We start from the raw sequence: 24,176 nt of genomic DNA, 5'->3' as shown, positions 1-24,176 counted from the left end.
ACTTAAGTGCTACAAGAGATAGATAGATAGATACTATAGGAATATAGAGAATATAGAACATAAAAGTCCACAAAACAAAACGGGAAAAAAGTTGGTAGTCAAAAATTAGGGGCATTAAACAGATCCATGACTAGTTGACCTGGGAGAGGCATACGGAAGCCTGGGAGGATGGAGGAAATGTGCATAGACTAGTAGACTAGAATTAACAAGGAAATGTGTGACTATGGTTTGTCAATGGTCATTTGGCAAAAAGGGGCAATGTGAAACCAAGATACCTTCACTTGGATACTAGTCAGTTGCCTATGTTGGGAATTAAAATTAAGTGAACATCTGCAGGTATCAACTAAGTTTAGTACAGAAGCTTGATGGACCCTTTTCTAAGTGCAAAAGAGGAGTAAAAGAAGAGATAAAAATGGAGACAAGCTTTCTAGATGGACTTCCTGGGATTATGGAGGAGTGAAAAGTCCTCTCTCCTTAATACCTTCTTCAAACAAATCAATCAACAACAAAAAGAAGAACAATTACTAGAAACTCTCAAAAGAAAAATAAAGAATTGAGTATGACTAGAATCTATGGACATATTAATGAAGGAGTTTATAAATAGCTATGTAGGGGCAGCTGGGTGGCGCAGTGGATAGAGCACCGGCCCTGGAGTCAGGAGGACCTGAGTTCAAATCTGGCCTCAGACACTTGACACTTACTAGCTGTGTGACCCTGGGCAAGTCACTTAACCCCAATTGCCTCGCCCCCCCCCAAAAAAGCTATGTAAAAGAGAAACAAAGCAACTGGCTCAATTGAAAAACTAATGGATTCATAAGGTAGAACAAGCAGAAAAAAAATTAATAAGAATTACTGGGCTCCAGAAAAACAGTCAGGAAAATCAAACAAGCATTTATTAAGCTCTCATCATACACTAGGCACTGTGTACTAAGCAATGGGGACACAGAGAAATGAAAAAAGTTTCTGCATTCAAGGAAATTACCTTCTAATGAAGGTAAAAAAGAGGCTGACTACTATATTTCAGGGAATCGTGTACAAAAATTTCCAAGTTGGAAAAATAGGGAGATTATAAATGAACAGAATTTACAGTCTACCCAAAGGAGTGAACCCTAAATTTACTTTAATCAAACATATTGTCAAAGTTCAGGATAATGGCAAGGAAATGATTTTATAGTAGGCAAAAAGAAAAACATCTCGTGAAAAACCCATCAATGTGAATTGCACAAGATTCTTCTACAAAAATGAAAAATGAGAGAAGCAGATGGAATACAATATCCTGAAAGCTCAGAGAAAGGAATTCAAACACAAATCAATTTCCAAAAAAAAAAACCCCAGACATTCTTTTCTAAAATAAAAAGTTGTCACCTAAGAATTCATAGCTGTGCAGAATTGATGACAACCAGAGGCAACCTTAAGGCAGCTTTTATTTTAGAAAGGATGATTCATTATTGGGAAAACAATCAGTCACCATATCGTATCACTAAGAATCTGAAATGTCATGAATCAATCTAGTCAAAGAGTCCTCGTGAGCTGCGGGGACTGAATGATGGCTACCAGGCCTGGAGGCAGGCAGGACAGTCCTTAGACACCAGACAGACAGGTGCTGCTGCTGCCACTGGTCCTGGCCCTTTACTTCAGTCTTAGAGAATCCTGGGTCACACTTCCATAATAAGACTGAGTAGGACTTGATGGTGGTTGTCAAAAAACATCTATTTTTTTAAAAGTTAATTTTTCCTTAATGATAAAAAGTTATCTGAACCACAAACTCATTACATGTAATGGAGAAACAGGGATTTTTACAATAAGAAAAGAGCTGTCTACTTTCACCCATTACCATTTGACAAAAGTTTTAAAAATGCTAGCTAGAGGAATAAGGCAAGAAAAATAAAGAAAATAAGGATCGATAAAGGATTGGTTAAAACATCTCTATTTACAGTTGGCTTATTTAAAAAACCTGAGAGAGTTGACTGAAAAAATTGATATTTGTATCAAAAATGAAAAGGGTGAACCCACCACTAATGAAGAGGAAATTAAGACAATTGCTACAAACTATTTTGCCCAATTATATGCCAATGAATTTGACAATCTAAATGAAATGGATGAATATTTACAAAAATATAAATTACTCAAATTAACAAAGAAATAAAATACTTAAATAACCCAATTTTAGAAAAAGAAATTGAACAAGCCATTAATGAACTTCCTAAGGAAAAAAAAAACCAGGACCAGATGGATTCACAAGTGAATTCTACCAAACATTTAAAGAACAATTAATCCCAATACTATATAAACTATTTGGGAAAATAAGTGAAGAAGTACTACCAAATTCCTTTATTGAGACAAATATGGTGCTGATACCAAAACCAGAAGAGTCAAAACAGACAAAGAAAATTATGGACCAATTTCGCTAATGAATACTGATGCAAAAATTTTAAATAAAATGCTAACAAAGAGACTACAGCAATATATCACAAGGATAATACACTATGACCAAGTGGGATTTATACCAGGAACACAAGGCTGGTTCAATATTAGAAAACCATCAGCATAATTAACCATATCAATGACAAAACCAACAGAAATCATATTATTACCTCAATAGGTGCACAAGCCTTTGCCAAAATACAGTACCCATTCCTATTAAAAACACTAAAGAGCATAGGAATAAATGGTGCTTACCTTAAAATAATAAGGAATATTTATCTAAAACTATCAGTGAGCATTATCTGTAATGGGAATAAGCTTTTCAATACAATCAGGGGTGAAACAAGGATGCCCATTATCACCTCTATTATTTAATATTGTACTAGAAATGTTAGGTATAGGACTAAGATTAGAAAAAGGAATTAAAGTAATTAGAATAGGCAAGGAGGAAACAAAACTATCACTCTGCAGTGATATGATGTTATTCTTAGAAAATCTTAGAAATCAACTAAAAAATTACTTGAAATTATTAACAACTTTAGGAAAAGTGCAGGATAAAAAATAAATCCACATAAATCATCAACATTTCTATATATTACTAACAAAGTCCAGCAACAACAGATAGAAAGAGAAATTCCATTTAAAATAACTGTAGATAATACAAAATACTTGAGAGTCTACCTGCCAACACACACACAAGAACTATATGGCCAACAATTATAAAAGACCCTTCATGGGGGCAGCTAGTTGGCGCAGTGGATAAAGCACCAGTCCTGGATTCAGGAGTACCTGAGTTCAAATCCGGCCTCAGACACTTGACATTTACTAGCTGTGTGACCCTGGGCAAGTCACTTAACCCCCATTGTCCTGCAAAAAAAAAAAAAAAAAAGACCCTTCACACATATAAAGACAGATCTAAATAATTGGAAAAATATTAATTGCTCATAGGTAGGACAAGACAATATAATAAAAATCACAATCCTGCCTAAGTTAATTAATTTATTTAGTGCCATACCAATCAAACTATCGGAAACATTTTATAGATCTAGAAAAAATAATAACAAAATTCATCTGGAAGAACAAAAGCTCAAGAATATCAAGGGAATCAATGAAAAATTATGAAAGGCGGTCTAGCAGTACCAGATCTCAAACTATATTATAACACAGTAATTGTCAAAACAATCTGGTAGTGGCTAAGAAATAGGTTGATCAGTGGAATAGAATAGGTACAAATTACATTATAGTAAATGACTCTAGTATATGAGAAACCCAAAGATCCAAGCTTTTGGAACAAAAGCTCATTATTTGACAAAAACTGCTGGGAAAACTGGAGAACACTATGGCAGAAACTAGGTATAGACCAACATCTCACACTGTATACTAAAAATAAAGTCAAAATGGGTATATGATTTATACATAAAGGGTGATACCATAAGCAAATTAAGAGTATGGAAAACTTTATCTGTCAGATTTTTGGACAGAGGAAGAATTTAGGACCAAAGAAGATAGAGAATACAAAATGTAAAATAGATAACTTTTATTATATAAAATTAAAATGCTTTTACACACAAAAAAATAATGTAACCAAGATTATAAAGGAAAACAGAAAACTCAGAAAGAATTTTTGAAACAAGTATCTCTAATAAAGGCCTCATTTCTCAAATATATAGAGAACTGAGTCAAATTTATAAAAACACAAGTCATTCCCCAATTGAGAAATGATCAAAGAATACGGACAGGCAGTTTTCAGACAAAGAAATCAAAGCTATTTATAGTCATATGAAAAAAACGCTTTAAGTCACTATTGATCATAGAAAGGTAAATTAAAACAACTCTGAAATATCACCTCACACCTGAGTGGAAAATACAACAAAAACGGAAAATATTGGATGTTGGAGGGGATGTGGGAAAGCTGGGATGCTAATCCACTTTTGGTGGAGTTATGAAAAGATCCAATCATTCTGGAGAGCAATTTGGAACTATGCCCAAAAGGCTATAAAACTTTGCATCCTCTTTGATCCAGCAGTACCACTGGCTAGCTAGGTTTATATCCCCAAAAGAAAAAGATTTGGTACAACAATATAGCAGCTTTTTTGTGTGTGTGTGTGTGGTGACTAAGAATTGGAAATCAAAGGAATGGCCATCAACTGGGGAATGGCTAAACAATGATGGTGATGAAATATTATTGTGTTATAAGAAATGACAAGCAGGATGATTTCAGAAAGGCCTGGAAAGAATTGTATGACTTGATGTATAGTGAAGTGAGCAGAACCAGGAGAACATTGTGCACAGTGACAGCAATATTGTTTGATGAAGAACTGTGAATGACAACTATTCTCAACAGGACAAAGATCCAAGACAATCCCAAAGGACTACTGATGAAACATAATATTCACCTCCAAAGAAAGAACTGATATTGATTGAACACAGACTGAAGCAGGCTATTTTTCACTCTTTCATTTTTTCTTTTATTCAAGTTTTCTTAAACGAAATAACTGTTATGGTAATGTTTTACATAATTGCTCTTGCATAACCTATATCTGTTTACTGCCTTAGGGAATGGGGAGAGGAGGGAGAAAAGGAGGGATAGAATTTAGAATTCAAAACCTGGCCCTTCTCTTAGCAGAGAGGCAGGAAATACAGATGGGAACTGTTGATTATAACATCTATATGCTGCTTGGTTTTTCTAAAGGTCTTTTTTTTTTTTAAAGGAAAGGATCAGGAAGCAGCTCAATGGGGGAAGAGAGAATTAAGGCAAAAAGACTGGTATAAAACAAAAAAGCAACAATAAAAACCAAAACAATAAAGATACTTAAAACCAAATGGAACTTTAAAAAACTCAGACTATATTTAGGGTGACAAAATGTTACAAAGTACTTAGGCATCAACCTATCAAGACACACACACAAGCCCTAGATAGACAACTATAAAACAGTATCTTAACAGAAAAAAAGAATTAAGTAATTGGATGTCATGGCTAGGTTGAGCCAAAGTTATAAGCTTAATGCAACACTAATCAAAATACCAATGGATGGCCCTATCTGTTCCTATGAAGTGATAGCTGTATGAAAGAACAAATGAACAGGATGTTCTCAGAAAAACCTGGAAAGACTTATGTGAACCGATGAAAAGTGAAATGAGCAGAAGAACCAGGAAAACAAAGTACACAGTAACAGCAATATTGTACGAAGATCTACTATGAATAACTTAGCTATTCTCAGCAATACAATAATCCAAGACAATTCTGTGGGACTTATGATGTAATGTGCTGTCCATCTCCAGAGAAAGTACTGGTAGAACCTGAATGCAGATCAAAAATACTTCTTTATTTTTCTTGTTTCTTTTACAGAATGACTTACATGGAAATGTGTTTTTCATGACTATACATGTATAACCAATATAAAATCGCTTACCTTCTCAATGAGGGGGAGGGGAGGGAGAGACAGAAGTTGGAACTCAAAATTTGAAAAAAAAAAGATGTTAAAATTGTTTTTATATGTAATTGGGAAAAAATAAAATAATAATAATAAAAAAAGCACCCCCCTCCAAAAAAAACCCTTAAGTTTTCAGATATTCTTCCTCCCATAGGCCAAAGCTCTACATTACATAGGAATTTGGAAGTAGGTTAGAATCTGGAACTCCCAGCTTTCATTGTATGGACCTATATAAACCAAGTGTGATAAAATAATGGGATTTAGCAGATACTCAAAGGCCACTTTGGCGTGCAGAGAATTGGGGAACCAGTTAAAACAATGTGGCATACCCCAAATTCTGACTGCTTAAATACTTTAACCTTAACAAGCTTTTCCTTCTGTAGGTAAACCACTTTTTTTTTGGTTTGTTTTTTAACAGGCTTGTGGTGGAGGACTTGAGGAAGAACCCAACCAGGCTGGAACTCTAGGCTAGACAGGCCTTTTCTTAACCTTCTGAACTCCATGTGAATACCTGTATGCTTTAATAAATGTTTAATGCCCAAAGACTGGTGCTAAAGCTTCTAATTTAAGGCTACCACAATCTAGATTTTAAACATCACACAAGGTAATACTAAATTACAACTAATAGCTGCCTCCCTTTCAACACAAAGGTGTGGAATGTTGTATTTACAGTCACATGCAGTCGGTTTTGCCAAATTTTTGTAAAAAAAAAAAAAAGTTTCATACGGGAGGATTTCAGAGAAAACTGGAAGGACTTACATGAATTGATGCTAAGTGAGATAAGCAGAACCAGGAGAACATTGTACACAGAAACAGCAACATTGTGTGATGTTCGACTGTGATAGACTTGGCTCTTCTTAGCAGTGCAATGATCCAAAACAATTTCAAAGAACTCATGATAGAAAATGTTCTCCACATCCAGAAAAAAGTACTGTGGATTCTGAATGCAGATTGAACCATACTGTTTCTATTTCTTGGCTGTATTTTTTTCTCTTTTATGAGGTTTTTCCCTTGTGTTCTGCTTCTTGCACAATATGACTAATGCAGAAATGTTTAATGTGATTGTACATATACAACCTATATCAGATTGATTTCCATCTTGGAGGAGGGGGGAAGGAAGGGAGAGTGGGAGAAAAATCTGGAACAAAAAAATCCTATGAAAACAAATGTTGAAAACTATCTTTACATGTAACTGGAAAATAATAAAATACTTTTATGATTTTAGAAAAAAATGTTTCGTACAAGACAAGGCTTGCTGTGTATCAGTCAGGATGGAGGGTATATTTGGAAATGAATGAATTCTAAAAGCCAAAAAAGGGATTCAAAACAAAGAAATTGAGAGTATAGGGATTTCTCTAAAGCAAAGTCTTGGTTTATGCCATTTTTCCCCCTATATAACATCCTGTTTGAATATTGTAGGGTGGTGCATGGGTTGTCACACAGTCCAAATTAAAGGAAAAGAATTAGAAAGACAACTTGCCAAATACTAAAGAACCAACAAATTAGGATCATTGTACTTGTGCTGAGTGACATCACAAACACCAACAAGACTGGGTACAGTTAGGAATGGAGAAGAATACACACTTTAACTAGTCCATGACTCTTACTTGATAGACACGGGCAGGGTCCCTCCATGGGCTTGTAGTAACAAGACTTGCAGCTGCTGTACCTGAGAGAATCAAAGAAAACAATATCTATATCAATCAAAAGCTAATTATCTCTTGGAGATTAGATTAATTTTCATTTCATCCAATGACCATTAAATTTTAGGCAATCTTGGATGCTCAAGGAAGGAAGCAGCAGTATAAATGCTTATGAGATGATCAATAGAAGAATAATATTAAGCTGGCTCCACTATCCCCTGCTTTTAGGATGAACTGCCATCATTTGTCAAAGCAAAAAACCCAATGTACTTACTGACCACCTATTACGTGCTCAGCATTGTGCTAGGCTATCTATGTATATGTATATAGAATACAAGATTGAGATGTGCTTGCAAATATAACAAACCTGACTCAAGAACAAATGCATTAGGATAGTTGGATGTTGTCAGATGTTACGTAGGGTGCTAAAGAGGAAGGCTTCATATAGCATAGAGCAGGATCTTGAAGAACAAGTAGGATTTAGAGAAGCTAAGAAGAGATCATTCCAGGAAGGAAGAAATGATAGGAATGAACAAAATACATTGGCAGAACAGTGAAGCAAGTGGCCTGACAGAAGCAGTGTGTGTGTGTGTGTGTGTGTTGGGGAAACAGTGAGAAATAGGGTTGTATAGAAATAAGGTTGCACTGTGGAGGGTCTCAACAATCTGGAAGAAGTGTTTAGACTTTATGTGGTAATAAATATGAACCACTGAAGATTTCTGACTATAAGAATGAAGACTCAATATTTTAGGAAGACTGATCTGGCAGCAGTAGGGAGAATAGAACAGAGTAAGGGAGGTAGAAGGAAAGATTCAAGACAGACTCTGCCTGTAGGGAAAGTGTTTTTATCCAGAAATATGGGGGTATTGGATGACCTAGAACGGGAGAGTAGGGATATAGAGAAAAGGACAGGCAATGTCTCCTGCCTGTCCTTTTCTAAAAAAAAAATGGATAGGATTTGGTTTTGGAAAATGAAGGAAGAGAAGATCTGGAACAACGGTGATTCAACTGACAGGGATAAAAAAGTGGGGAGGAAGAGCTAATGAGTTTGTTTTTATGTTTTCTCCTCTAGAATGAGAGGATTAGAGTATATTCTCTTCAAAGTCTCTTTCAGCGGTAACATTTTAAGTCTACGATTACTTAATAGATCCTTGGTAGGGGCCAAATGATCATATACCCAATTAGGTAGTCTACTGCATGCTTAACCAAAAGCAAATGTAGATTTCTGGTACCCGGGTCCAGAAACTCTCGTCTGTCTTTGAGATATTTATAGTAGAAAATCTCTCTCACTGTAGACTACCTCTTAAAGCTCCCTAAGATTTTGGCCGAAGTAATTTTTAGGGCATGGTAAAAAGAAGAAATCCAGGGAGGTGGAGCCAAGATGGTGGAGGAAATGCAATGATTCACCTGAGCTCCCCTCCAAATACCTTTAAATAACGCCATAAGATAATTCCTTGAGCAGCAAAATCCACAGAAGGACAGGACTAAATAATTTTCCAGCTAAAGACAACTTAGAAAGTCAGCAAGAAAGGATCTGTTGTACTGAGGTGAGAGTAGAGTGCACAGTCCAGTGTAAGCCATACCAGTACAAACCAGGCCCCAGGAAACCAGGACCAGGTCTTGGGAGCCACTGAATCAGAGGAGCCTGTGACTATTTCCAGAACTCTCAGCCCACAGACAGTAAGTGGGTCGAACAACTGGACAGAAGGAGATTACAGAGGTCTCTCTGCTAGCACTGAGTCAAGACTCTGTTGCTTTGCCCATATTCAGATCTGGGTCACAGTCCTAGGTAGTGATCCCAGGGTGGGCAGGAACACTAGCACACTACAGCCCACAGCCTCAGTGGAGCAGAGACCCTCCTCACAGTTCCAAGGTATAAAAGAGGGCTTATGGTCACTCACAGACCAGAGCACAGGCCAAGAGAGTGGTAAATATACCTCTCCTTAGATCATACCACCTTGGTGAAGTGAAAACTTACAGATCCCTAGAATTTTCTCTGAAAACAGCTGCACAAACCCCCTGAAGCTTGGGACAGCATGCCCTCCACTCTGGAAGCTGAACCCTATTTTAACAAAGAGTTAAAAGTCAAGAAATTGGCTGGGGGAAATGAGCAAACAACAGAAAAAATTCTGATCATATAAAGTTACTATGGTGACAAGGAAGATCAAAACATACCCTCAAAAGATAATTAAATCAAAGCTCCTACATCCAAAGCCTCCAAGAAAAATATGAATTGGTCTTAAGCCATGGAAGCACTCAAAAGGTACTGAAAGTCAAGTAAGAGAGGAAGAGAGAAAAAAAAATGGGAAGAGAAACGAGAGTGACACAAGAAAATAATGAAACAAAAGTCAACAACTTGGTAAAGGAGACACACAAAAAATACTGAAGAAAATAACACCTTAAAAAACAGAGTAGGCCAAATGGTAAAAGAGGTACAAAAGGGGGCAGCTAGGTGGCGCAGTGGATAAAGCACGGGCCCTGGATTCAGGAGTTCCTGAGTTCAAATCTGGCCTCAGACACTTGACACTTACTGGCTGTGTGACCCTGGGCAAGTCACTTAACCCCCCCCCCCCATGCCCCGCAAAAAAAAAAAAAAAAAGAGGTACAAAAAGCCAGTGAGGAAAAGAATGCCTTGAAAAAGAATAAATCCAGTATGGGTGCATTAATGTTTTTTAACTGGCCAGACCATCTTAGAAAGAACCAGCATCCCTAGTAATATCTTCTCCTACAAAACAAGATTAATAAATGTGATTATGCCCCAGCACTGAATCAATATATATATATATATATATATATATATATATATATATATATTTTTTAGTGAGGCAATTGGGGTTAAGTGACTTGCCCAGGGTCACACAGCTAGTAAGTGTTAAGTGTCTGAGGCCGGATTTGAACTCGGGTACTCCCGACTCCAGGGCCGGTGCTCTATCCACTGCGCCATCTAGCTGCCCCTGAATCAATATTTTTTTAAACCCATGATAATGAAAAATTAAGATGCTAAATTCAGTAATACCATTGACTACCATCAGATTTTGTCTCTAGTACCTGTTGCTTCAGATGATTAAGTTCAGCCGTTTGGGGATCAATGTTGACAATGGGTTTATTCTTGATTTTTCTTGCCCTGTCAGCATAGCGCAGTGTATTTACTGTTTCTTCTAGGTTGGAGTCTGCGGGACTCACACAGGCAATCATGAGAGTATGGCTATTACCACCTAGTGAGTCTGAAAGAGAACAGTGCTATGGAGTTGAAACCAAGTAAGGAAGATGCAGAGAAAGCTCTTGATTTTGCTTGATGAATTCAAATCCAGAGGCTCTGAGACCTTATAGGCTTATGGTGGAGATATGGACCTCCTAACAACTGTGAAGTGCCAAATTTTTCCACGTATAGAGCATAATTCCAAGTTACTCATCCCCTAAACTTACTTGAGAAAGGGTTTCCTGCTGTTCTACAGAGCAGTCATTAAGGCCTAGTCTGATCATATTAGTGACTTTTTCATTAGATATTCTCAGGATGCTCTGTCTTGGTGAGGTTTTTTTTTTTTTAATAAGGCAATTGGGGTTAAGTGACTTGCCCAGGGTCACACAGCTAGTAAGTGTCAAGTGTCTGAGGTCGGATTTGAACTCAGGTACTCCTGACTCCAGGATAGGTGCTCTATCCACTGTGCCACCTAACTGCCCCTGTCTTAGTGAGTTTTAACTCAGCAAGGAATCCTCCCTGAACATCAATAGCCTAACAGATACCAAGGAGCATTCTTTTTTTTTTAATTAATAAAGTATTTTATTTTTTCCCCATTACATGTAAAGATAGTTATCAACTTTTGTTTATATAAGCTTTCCAATTTCAGATTTTTCTGCCTCCCTCCCCTCCCTCTCCCCTCCCTGCAGTTTTCTGATGAAGAAACCAAAGCTATCTATTCCCATATGAAAAAATGTTCTAAATCTCTAATGATTAGAGAGATGTAAATTAAAACAACTCTGAGGTACCACCTGACACCTATCAGATTGGCTAAAATGACAAAAAAGGAAAATAATAAATGTTGGAGAAGCTGTGGAAAAATTGGAACACTAATGCATTGTTAGTGGAGTTGTGAACTGATCCAACCATTCTGGAGAGCAATTTGGAATTATGCCCAAAGGGCGATAAAGCTGTGCATACCCTTTGACCCAGCAATACCACTTTTGGGTCTTTTGCCCAAAGAAATCATGGAAAGGGGAAAGGGACCCACATGTACAAAAATATTTATAGCTGCTCTTTATGTGGTGGCAAGGAATTGGAAGTTGAGGGGATGCCCATCAATTGGGGAATGGCTGGACAAGTTGTGGTATATGAATGTAATGGAATTCTATTGTGTTGTAAGAAACGATGAGCAGGAGGAGTTCAGAGAAACCTGGAGGGTCTTGTGTGGGCTGATGATGAGTAAGATGAGCAGAACCAGAAGAACATTGTACACAGTATCATCAACATTGAGTGTTGATCTACTGTGATGGACTATATTCTTCTCACCAATGCAATGGTACAGAAGAGTTCGAGGGAACTCATGAGAGAAGGGATCTCCAAATCCAGGAAAAAAAAAAAAAGAACTGTGGAGTATAGATGCTAAATGAACCATACTATTTCTTTTGTTTTCAGTGCTGATGTTTTTCTATTTTGAGGTTTGTCTTCATTGCTCTGATTTTTCTCTTATAACATGACTAATGCAGAAATATGTTTAATGTTATTATGTGTGTGTATATATATATAACCTCTATCAGATTACCTGCTGTCTAAGGGAGGGGGGAGGGAGGGGAGGGAGGGAGAAAAATCTGAAACTGGAAAGCCTGTATAAACAAAAGTTGAGAATCTTTACATGTAACGGGAAAAAAAATAAAATACTTTATTAATTAAAAAAAAAAAGAAAGAAAACTGCCTGTTCATATCCTTTGACCATTTCTCAATTGGGGAATGACTTGGATTCTTATAAATTTGATTTAGTTCCCTATATATTTTAGAGATGAGGCCTTTATCAGAAGTACTGGCCTCAAAAATTGTTTCCCAGCTTTCTGCCTCCCTTCTAATTCTGGATGCATTGCTTCTGTTTGTACAAAAATTTTTAAATTAAGGAGCATTCTTTTTAGCCACAAGAGATACCAAGCCAGCTTTCTATTGTTCCAGAAAGCTGCTTGCCATTCTTACTTCTTTTGGTCACAAACCCATATCTAGCACAAATCAAAGCTTGAATTTTATCAGTTCCCAGTTTATCCCATTCCCAAATCATTATCCTGAGATTCTGTCATGTTTAGAGGCTGTGTGGACTTACCTTGAAGTAGACGGGTTAACTTGGAATCTCTGTAGGGGATAAAGCCACCCTTTTTGTCATCTCCAAGTGCACTAATTACATTTCCCAGGCATAGGAGACCTCTGTTAATATTAATGCCTAATAGTAAGGAAAGAGAGAAATCAAGTTATGTAGATTTATCTAGCATTAGAATCCTTTTTCTTAAAATGGGAAAAAGAACAGTCTTGAGAAAACACTAGAAACTCAAGGCTTAAAGTCCCACTTAATTCTCCACAAAAACCAAGTGGAAATCTGGCACTAAGCATTTAGTCCAATGGAATTCAAAGAGTTGAATGAGGTGCTTAATTTATTAATTGGCACACTGCACAGTCAAATTCATTGATGTTTTTCACTCTTTACCAGAGAAACAAAAGTAACCTATTTAGCCTAACAGGCTAACCCACCTCTTGTTGTCTATCCCCTCTAGTCTCCCCTATGCAGATTAATCTTCTTAATGTATCCTTTTACTCATGTCACTCCACTATTCAAAAACCTTTACTAGATACCCATTGCTTAGCAAATAAAAAGAAATGCCTAGGCCTGTCTTTTAAGACCCTCCATAATCTAGCTGCAATCTCTTCAATGCCCCCACTTTTTTTTTTCCTTTAGATGCTCACTGTACCAGGCAAGCTAGATTACTCACTCTGTATCACACATATCCCACATTTTCAGACCTCAGTCTCTTCTCATGCTGCTAGAACTCTACTACAAGGACTCCTTACTTCCTGCTGCATCAAGTTCAAATTTCTCTAAGCATCTTTGAAAGTTCTCTATAATTTGACACCAGATTGTCATTTCTCATTATTTTCTACATGTATTCATTGTTTCAGTGGGGTCAGTCTCTACACTGTTCTTTGAGAACACTCTATTAATTCCCCTCTCACTATTGTGGCTCATGGTTTTCCCATTATCTATGCAAATTTGTTTCTACTATGTGCCTGTCAGTGTTCTCTTCCACCATTAATCCTTCTTCAACTACTTTAACTTACACTAATATTCCTCTTTTCTGAACTTCTATATCTTATATCTGATAAAGTTAATTGCTCTAATTTTAAAACAAATATACTAGAACTCATTTCTCAAATTGGGTAGTTCCATCTTTAGAAAAAACAAAAACTTATTGTTTACAATATTCCCAAAGCAACTCACATTCAAGAAAAATTTACCCAATGAGGGCACTCAAGAAATTATTGCTCCTTGATTATTTCAGGCTGAGACAGTAAGCATACTGTCAGAAAAAAAGGAATCTTTTCTGATCCTTCTTTCTGAGTCACCCATGGGATTTAATGCAAATTTGTCAGCTATAGTGAAGGTATAGAACTTATTTTCCACTGACACCCAGTGGGCTACTTGAGGAAATATAGAGAGAAATTAATTCAAGGCCTATATAGGTGTTTTGGTTTTGTTTTGGGTTTTTTTGGGGAGAAATAAAAAAATGTTCACTTTAAATGCTTTTTAGACAAGGTTACACACCATTTTATTCAATTAAGTAAAGGTAATAAAAATAAATTCTGGTTCTATATTATGACCAGCTAACATATTTGTTGAATTGAAATTAAGGAGGATAATTAGGAGAGATTGGAAATCAGCAAATATACAACTTATTGTTGAGGCTGTAGCCAAAAAGATCCAACATTTTGTGTATCATTAAGAACACTGGAGGGCAGTTAGGTGGTACAGTGGATAAAGCACCAGCCCTGGATTCAAGAGGACCTGAGTTCAAATCCCACCTCAGACACTTGACACTTACTAGCTGTGTGACCCTGGGCAAGTCACTTAACCCCTCATTGTCCCACCAAAAAACAAAACAAAACAAACAAAAAACCCCCACTGGAAATAAAATAGAAAATGTTATTCTACCTTTGTATAAAGCTATGGTGCAAATCTGTACTCAGAATACCATATGTAGAACAAGTAAAAGTATACAGCCTGCAAGCAGGCACCAGGGAGAACATGGCAGCATGTGACATAGAACTACTTCACTTGCCCACTGGTGGGCCTGCCTGCTGCCAGTCACTCCCCGACACACACTCTAATCCATCCTCTAGTCAGTCACCAAAGTGATTTTTCAATAAACTCAAGTAACTCCCCAACACCTCCAGAGTCAAATATAAAATCCTTTGGCATCAAAGCCCTTTATAACCTAGTCCCCTCCTACTTTTCATCTTTTTACCCACATGCTCTGACAGTTCTTGCCATTCTAGGGAACAATACACTTGATCACTCAAGTCCAGCCATTTTCTCTGGCTATACCCCATACCTGGAATGCTCTCCATGCTCATCTTCACCTATTGGCTTCCCTGAAGTCCCAAATAAAATCCTATCTTCTACATGAAGCCTTTATCAATTCCTCATGATTCTAGTGCCTTCCTTCATTGAATAACTTCCCATTTGTCTTGTATATAGCTTGTTTGTATATATTTGTTTGCTTGTTGTCTTCTCCATTAGATGGTAAGCTCCTTAAGGACAGGGACAGTCTTTTGCCTCTTTTTGTATCCTCAGCACTTAGCATAGTGCCTGGCACATAATAGATGCTTAAGAAATGTTTATTGACTGACTGTCCGACAGAAAAACCCAGAGACCCTAGCATCCAGTTCCAAGACGCCATAGTCGGCTCTGAAGACACAGTACTCTGAACCTCAAAAATCTAGGGGGTGGGGTAAAAGAGAAGGAGGTCAGTAATATTGATTGTCCCCTCCCCCTCAAAAGAGGGCCACTGAAACATTTTTAAAATGCACAGAAGAGAGCAGAAAGAAACAGACAAGTGTTTGAAAAACTCAGACAAGTTTTGAAAGTAACGTATGGACTATATATATATATATATATATATATATTTATTTTAAAAGCATTATGAAATGGAGAGTTTCACACACAATCTTCTCTTTGTTTTCTGCTCTGTATATGGAAATTTGTGTTTAGATCCAAAACTTTTTAAAAATATTGGTTTAAAAAATATCTACCCAAGGGCAGCTAGGTGGCACAGTGGATAAAGCACCAGCCCTGGATTCAGGAAGACCTGAGTTCAAGTCCAGCCTCAGACATTTGACACTTACTAGCTGTGTGACCCTGGGCAAGTCACTTAACCCTCATTGTCCTGAAAAAAAAAAATTTTTTTTAAACTACCCAAATGGTCCAAATGAATCCTTTGCCAGGCCCCTGTTGTCAGCAAGTATCTTCAAGCAGTCTTGGTCCACCTCCTTTGCTGTCAACCACTATCTCCTGTCAACTTCCTCCTGGCTTCCTACAACCGCCACTTTTTAGATTTAGCTTAGGTAGAAATGCAATGGATTTAAGGGTCTATGACTTTCCTCTCTAATAATGGTGTTAAATGTTCTTACCTTCTTTCAGACGGTCTCCTTCAGCCTTGGTCTTCTTCTGCCTTTCTGAACCAGCCAGATCCACGAGATGCAGCTTGGATCGAAAACTACTATTCCTACGATAAAGAGAGGATGCCTGGGTGGATCCAGCATTGAAGCCTACTCTAAAGACTTGAATATGAAAGCCAGCTCATACAATCTTAATCGGTAGATCAGGTGTTATGCCAATTCAACCAGAGTACTTTCAACTTCAGTCAGTTAACACATGAGAAATGTTAACTATAAAGATTATCAACTTACTTGTCACTTTTCTTTTTCTGCTCCACAGAGATGGTGAAGATGGCATGAGATCGTGAAGACTGGGAGTTCATAGCTGTGGAGGCCACAGTCCTACAGTTATTGCCCTGCTCCAAGCAGGATACAGTGTCCATGGCAAGTGAAACAGTCTTTTCAGTGAGTCCTGTGATCTAATTCAAAAGGAAGAGAAAATTTCCCTGTGATAGATAACTCAAATGCTTGACCAAAGGCAGGGTTGGCAGAAGGAAAGCACTTTCTTTATGTTTCAGTATAAGTTTAGTAAACCTCACTGTATAAGTCATGTTGACAACTATGAAACCTAGATGTTTTTAATGATTACCTCTGCTAAGGACTGGAGAGTCAATATCAAAAGCTAGTCATAGCCCTGGACTCTGGCAGTGAAGGAGACACAAAGTTTGGTAGTAGGATGCACTTCAATTTCTAATCTGCACCAGAGGCCCAAGGGCAAAGGGGAGAGCTGTTTGGGGCTGGAAAACAATTTCTAGTTTTAGGGGAGTCTTGACTGAGAGCTCCCCTGCACCCAATACCATAAGACAATTGTTTCTCTTTTCCATCTTCTCCCTCCTTGGCCTCACATCCTTCCCTGTCTTCTCCTCAGTTTTACTATGGGATGACATAGTAGGAATAGTACTGGACTGGGAAATCAGGGCACCTGGGTTCTAGTCCAAGGTCTACTAGTAGTTCATTGTACAAGCATGGGCAAATCTTTTCTCTGGACCTCAGTTCTCCTATCTGCAAAATGAAGGGATTGAACTATATTACATCTAAGGTTCCTTCTGATTCTATAAAGTCTGGTTTTATCATAATTCCTAATTCTTTGTCTCCAGCCCGATCTTCAGATGTTCATTTCCAACTGACTGCTGGGTATTTTTTTCTTCAATGGCCTGTCTAGGTGCTTAAGAGATTTAGCATTACACTGGAAACTCCTTGAGGGCAGGAACTATCTTTTGTCTCTTTTTGTATCCCCAGTGCTTAACACAACACCTGGGACACAGAAGGTACTTTTAAAATGTTGACTGATTATCTGAGTACTTAGAATCCTGACTCGGTGTCTAATCTAACCCAAACCTAATCCTTCAAGCCCTGCCTAAATACCCTTCAGTTCTAAGATTGTGAAGGTCCTTAGGAAAAAATACACTGAGAGATGCATGCCATATGAGGATTCAGTTGAAGAAATTGGAGACCTTAGGGAGTGAAGGATTAACGTTTGAGAGATCGGAAAGTTGCCTTTGAAGTGTTGTCATGTGGGAGAAGACTGGTTATGCTTGGCCCCAGAGAGCAAAGGTAGAATCAGCAAGCAGGAATTGCAGAGGGAAATTTAGGTCTGACCCAGGGAAGGACTTCTTAGCAATTAGAGCTATCCACAAGTGGAATTCATGATACCAGGAGATGGGGGGGAGTCCTGACTGCAGGGCTTCAGGGAAAGGCTGGATGACCCATTGTTGGACCAATCACAGAAAGCACCGATTCTGTTCAGTGTCAAAACAACTTATTGGCTAGAAATGTGCTTAGCTGGTTATCTGGGGTAGAGATAGGGATATTAAACAAGTGAAAAGTCCCCAGCCCCGAACTCTCAGCAGGGTTTCTTCACATTTTGCATAGCCTTTCCAAGCCGAGTTCTCATACATCCTAGCTGGCACCAACTACAATTTTTTTCTATGCCCCTTTCCTAACCTCTCTAGACCAAAGTGAGCTTTCCTGCCTTCAAAAGTTTGCAAGCGCTTGTTTGTGCCATTCATTTAATCTTTATAGGATCAGAGGATTGGGAGCTAAGAGAGATCTTAGGGATCTAATCCAATGGCTAGCTTTTATAATAGTACTAGCTAGCCGGTTCAACTCACTCATTTTGTAGCAGTAGCAGCCCAACAAGGTAAAGTGATTTTCTTAAGGCCACCCAGAAGTAACAGGAGCTTGGATTCAAACTCATGGTCAGATTCCAAACCTAGCATTCTTTTCAAGTCCCCAAAGGACTTGGTGTATACTCCTTTTTGAATACTTATTTAGGGGATTGCCTCAGTCAAGAAGTTCTTGAGGGCAGGGACTATGTTTCATCCTTATCTTGTTGCTCCCACCCCCATCTTTATCCCAGGGTGTTTTGGTACAGTACCTTTTACATGTACTTTGATACTTCAAAGGATCAGTGATCTCACTGATACGGGAACTCCCTCCACCAGTGTAGATCACAACCCATCCAAGCCTTCTTATCCTGTATGATTCTTGTCCACATCCTTCCACAAATCTTCTATGGAGAAACTAATCAGCATGCTGGAGGTCTTCGAACATTTTGTTAAAAGTGAACATAATGTTATCTCCTGTTCTTCTCATATGACCAGCCCAACTCCTCTTCTGAGCATATACAATTTTTGATTATGTCTTTTGTGCCACTTTTTTTATGTGCAAGTCACCTTTGGGAATATTATACAGTCTATTTATGCCCACGAGGTCTCTCTCCATTGTCCCTTGGGACATCTTCAATCTGGATTCTTCAGAGATCACCCTCATGATCTATACCCATGTTGTATGGTTAGGAAAATACTAGTGTTGAAAAGATGGTCTTGCATGTCAAGCAGTGAAAGAATTATGTGATTGCCCAAACGTGATTCAGCTCACTCTCTTCCTGCTATTCAAATCTAGGCCCTACTCATTTTAAGTCTGCAGTGCCTGTCCAAGGCATTTATACTGATGGACTAAGCCAACAGATTATTCATCCAAATTAATATCTGGGCAATATGTATGAATCACTAATTAACAGGTCAATCACCTAAGGGAGTCGTGTAGTATTCTAAGGCTTAACAATCAGAACAATGTTATCCCTAAAGAAAAACTCCCAGAAGACCTTGGTAATTCTTCTTTCATTTGGACTCCACTCCTGTGATGGAGGATGTTCTGTGTAAAACACCTTTGATGAGCGTATATTTCCCAGCTGTATATGTTACTTGAGAAGGATGATCAGTTGCATTATCAAGGGAGCTTGCATGGTCTCAACACATACACCAGACACATAATGCATGGTTAAAAAGTCTTGAAGGCTAGATTTTACTCTACCAAGTCAACAGAATAGACAACATAGGATGTTGCATTCTCTATAGTTTTCAGTCAGGAAAATGTAAGTTTGTTAATAAAATCACTGGCACAAGGCTGCCTGTTCCCTTCTCCTATTTTTCATCAAGATATCCCTATTGAGGACAATCCACTCACAAAGATTTTACAGAAATAAGAAAGTAGTATGAAATAGAGAGGTTGATAGCTTAGTCAATTCAGTGGCCTTTTTTGGGTAATAAATATAGAGTGAATTCTCCATTCTCTCTGTGCCTCCTCTAGTGAAGCTTTTGTCTTTTTTATATGCCCAGTTAGGTGCAGCAGCTTCATTTTCTTAAAAGCTCTTGTCAGCTCCTCATATAGCCCAACAGCTACTGATGTTTTTGTGTCCAAACAAGTTGATTCTACTGTCAACAATGATACTTGATTGCTACACCAAATCTGTTGTTTTTGTTGTCCTTCCATTTTCACTTATAGATTCTTGCAGGATGACTTGGCTTAGTTGGGTCTCCTGTCAAACCTTCTGCAAACTCATTTCCCCCATAACTTCTTTGTGCCATTTTGTGAAACATTGTTTGTGATCATCTGTTATCTTTCTCTACCAGGTTTTAGTTAGAGTGAGCTGGTACTCAAAACAGATGCTGTCCTCAACTATGATGAACTTGATGCTAAGCAGAAAGAAATCTTTTGCTGGCTAAAGTTACAGGTCTTTTTGACATCAAGACTGTTTTCAATGGTTAAAATTCCCTATGAAATAATAGTCATTGGAGCAATTTTGACTTTTATCTATTTCACACTGCTCAGTGTCAGCTCCTTTAAATAGAGCAGAGCTGTTATAATTACATGTAGTATTTTCTTATCTTTATCCTTTCTTCTAACTTGGTGCTAATTTGGACCAGTTTTAACCAGCCCAAGGTCTAACTACAGATAGCTAACTTTGAAATGATTCCCATGTAAGTAACTTGTCTTTTGTCACATGTTATGAAATTGATTTTTTTGAGGGGAGATGTTTGTTGTTTACCCTACACCTAGTATCTTCTGATTTACATGTGTAAGGGGCTAAAATTCTAGCTATACTATCTAAAATCTAATGAGCGTTCACCAATAAATTATAAGCTTTAGCAAGAGTATTAAAGTGTTTAAGTATTTATTAAAGAGCATTAGGATCAGAGAGAAATGTAAAAATCTAACTATTTCTAAGAGACCCCATCATCCGACCCACCATGGCGAGGTCAGGAACCAAAAGAGACAGAACCCCCTCTGCCAGCGTCTGCTTCCTACTTCATGTCCTCCCAGAAATTGGAGGCTCCTCAAGTTGATTGGCTGGTAGCCTTGATAGACAGTACCCACGAGCAAACATCACTTCCTGACGCCAAGGACCTTGACCTTATGACTTGCCCTCAGAGGCCTTTTCCTCATGGTGGAGCTTTGCTACAGTAAGTCTCCAGCAGGTGGCGCCATTCCAATCATTACACATGCAAACTTAGTTTGGAGGATCTTGTCAACTCTTGTCTTGTCATAGACTCTCTCTACTTCATTCTCCGCAACAGATCATGGCACATGTTGGTCTTTTTGCTTATGCTTGTTATGAACAGTGCAAGGAGAGATTACCAAGTTTTTCACAAAATGATATTTTTTTTTCTTCTTAGCTTCAATGAAACCAACTCCACCAATTCCTTTATTCACTTCTCCAAGGAGAACTCAAATGGTCTTTTCCATGTAGAAGGCATTTCTTTAGGTCTTCTGATTTCATTTAGAGCAAGAACATCAATGTTGACCCAATTCAGTTCCTTCAGGAGCATTTCAACACGCTGGTTCTTGGACAAGGAGCTCATGTTTAGAGTACCAACAGGTAATTAGTGGTTTATATAAAGTCTAAAAATGAGAATTCTTAACACCTTCTGCTGCACTTCACACCAATCTGACACCGTCACTGAAGAAGGAGAAGGGGGTCTCACACAAACGTAGTTTTGTTTTATGGGTTGCCATAGCCAAATAAATTCATCACCTAGTGGCCAACCTGCTGGTGATGAACCTTTTCATACCTAACTAGGTTGGTTGGAGGATAGTATTTTCGGTTTGGTAGAAAATATCTGAATTTTGCTCCATTGGCACAACCTTTGAGAATCCAGGGTCACCTCCATGCCACAGTGAGGCAACAGAGTAGGACTTGTATAGAGTAGATACTCAGTAAAGACTTTACATTCTCTTTGCCTAGAATGACCTCTTCTACAAACTATACTCATCTTTTAAAGGCCTACTTCCTGTTCCTCCTCTCTCATAAAGCTTTTCATGACTGCTCTAACCTTTGTTGATCTCTCTGAGTATTTATCACCTATATAACATGAAATAAAAGATAGTGATCAAAAGTGTTTCATGGATGTCTGTCTTATCTCTCCAATTAGACTCTAAACTACCCGAGGAGGTAAGAAATGACCTATACTCCTGTATTACCTAAGCAAGTTAAGCTCCCTAAGTTTCTGTATTCTAAATAAGTCCTCAATCAATACTCTGCTACATAAATAAGAATGGGAATCCTTAAGAGAACTCGATGTGGCTCTCTCTTCTCCCTGCCTCTACCCCCCAAATTTCCATCCAGGAATATATTCAGCACACCCTGGCTTGGGAGGCAATGGGGGCTACAAAAATTGTGGTGTGAGATGTTTGCAGTCACTTCTGTAAGTTCCTTAAGAGCAGAGACATTTTCATTTCTGTATCCCCAGCACCTTAGTACAGTACCTGACACACAGTAGACATGTAGAAGTGTTTGTTGAATTGAATGTTACCATCAGCGCTGCCAAATATTTCTGAGTCACAACAACAACAACAACAAAAAGCAATTCACCTTTATTCCTTCCTTAGGATCTTCTCGTATATTTATTTGTGAGGATTTCTCGCGAGATGGGCATAGCAGGTCTAGAATCTCTTCATTGTAGATCTGTCAAAAACAAGATGACAAAAGAAAAACATCAAAGCCACCTCTTCCTGCTGGGCATAGGTGCTGGTGATCCCTACCCTAGGGGTAGCTAGAGGCTGGCAGAGCTCCTGAACTTGGGAGCTGAGATTCAGTTAGTTAAAGTAACTACATACAGCAGGCCCAGCACCAGGAAAGTCAGGGTGGGCTGGGGTGGGGAACCAAGCTGCCTAAGGAGGGGTTAGAAACAGAGCAGGTCAAAGATCCCATAACGATCAGTGGTGGCATCTGGCCAATATACTTCCAGTTTGTGTCAGACAGGGAGATCCAGTTTCCAAAATAACAATAACCTTAAAGCCAAAGATTACATGCCAGAAATTTCATTTTTATACTAAAGGATAATTTATAAACAAAATGAAGATTTTTCTTGATGGTGAAACAGCAGGCATATACAAAAGCACAGAACTAAAAAGTGCCCCAAATCCAGCAATTTGTTATCAGCAGCTACCACCTTCATTGCTGCTTTTATCCCACAAATACTTAAGAGAGCAGGATGCAAACAACACTGTCTCAACAAAAGTTCAACTATCTTGCTTCTAGGTACCAGGTCCTTGAATGCAGGGCTCATACCCAAAGCACCTTAACCACACCTGGATTAGATAGGAAAGGGTCAGGTAGTAAGATTTTAAAGAAGGTTAAGCCAGGTTCTTAATTTGGGGGCCTATAAACTTTTTTTGGGGGGGGGGGGCGCGCGGGGCAATGGGGGTTAAGTGGCTTGCCCAGGGTCACACAGCTAGTAAGTGTCAAGTGTCTGAAGCCAGATTTGAACTCAGGTCCTCCTGAATCCAGGGCTGGTGCTTTATCCACTGCGCCACCTAGCCACCCCCCATTTGAATTAATCTTAAACTGTATATACTTAATCCTTTGTAATCGTATGCATTTTGCTAATTTTAAAACATTAATATGAGACAAGGTCTATGGGTTTCACCGGACTACCAAAGGGGTCCACGACATGAAAAAAGGTTAAGAATTCCTTTTTTAAACCTTCCACATGGCTTCCCTCCAGCCCATTGTGAATCAAGCTTTCCACGACTAGGATCAAATATTTGGTCCATGTTAGATCTTTGAAAAGTCTAATTCGAAAACCCGCCTTCTACTCCGTCTACAACTGTTCTCCTCTCCAATGGAAAGAGCTCACTTTTTGGAGTGTAGTGCACGGTCCCTAAATACACATGTTCAAACCGCCAGTTTAGTTACTGACTTCATACATCGGCTCAGAGACCTAGAGCTGGAAGGGCTCACTTCATTTCCTCAATTAACTGGCTGAGGAAAACAGAGTATACGCTTTAATTCACCAGAAGTTCTTTTGAATTCAGAATACTTGAAGGTATATCACTTACTTCCAAGTAAGACACTTTGACGGTGAATTCAAAGTCGACTTTCTTCTCCATTTCTGTGAAAAGCAGTTGTATTACTCGAGGGATGACCCCAACTGTTGGTTCATGCTCTTGAGCTGCCGTGTATGCACTTCCCATAGAAAATGTTTTTCCAGAGCCAGTCTGTCCATAGGCCAGGACGGTTGCATTATACCCTAGGCAGAACAGAGATCACACACATAGTGGTTCTCAGAACCTTTTCTTTCCAAAAATACCCTGGCCTATTTCAACTAGACTCCAATAATTCCCTCATCACTCTGCCAGCCAAATTAAAATCAAGCAGTCTCAAAAACACCTAGCCCTTCTCTACCAGGGAAATCCTGGATTAGAATA

The 24,176-nt window shown here is 38.4% G+C and overlaps 1 protein-coding gene across 3 annotated transcripts in view; it reads right to left on the bottom strand.

The window, feature by feature from the left end:
• Positions 1–24,176, bottom strand: part of KIF4A (kinesin family member 4A) — a 91,905-nt gene that overhangs the window by 53,593 nt on the left and 14,136 nt on the right. For 2 of the 3 annotated variants that reach the window (XM_043974584.1, XM_043974585.1), the window contains exons 4-10: positions 23,808–23,998; positions 22,339–22,431; positions 16,437–16,603; positions 16,158–16,252; positions 12,802–12,918; positions 10,550–10,725; positions 7,466–7,527 (exon numbers count right to left, since the gene is read on the bottom strand). In XM_043974584.1, the coding sequence (XP_043830519.1) occupies positions 7,466–7,527; positions 10,550–10,725; positions 12,802–12,918; positions 16,158–16,252; positions 16,437–16,603; positions 22,339–22,431; positions 23,808–23,998 (901 nt within the window). The remainder of the gene's footprint in view (positions 1–7,465; positions 7,528–10,549; positions 10,726–12,801; positions 12,919–16,157; positions 16,253–16,436; positions 16,604–22,338; positions 22,432–23,807; positions 23,999–24,176) is intronic. The other variant, XM_043974586.1, reaches the window with a different exon arrangement.

This window comes from Dromiciops gliroides, chromosome X, assembly GCF_019393635.1.
Source record: "Dromiciops gliroides isolate mDroGli1 chromosome X, mDroGli1.pri, whole genome shotgun sequence".
Taxonomy (NCBI): Eukaryota; Metazoa; Chordata; class Mammalia; order Microbiotheria; family Microbiotheriidae; genus Dromiciops; species Dromiciops gliroides.
This window is presented reverse-complemented; position numbering and strand designations above follow the sequence as displayed.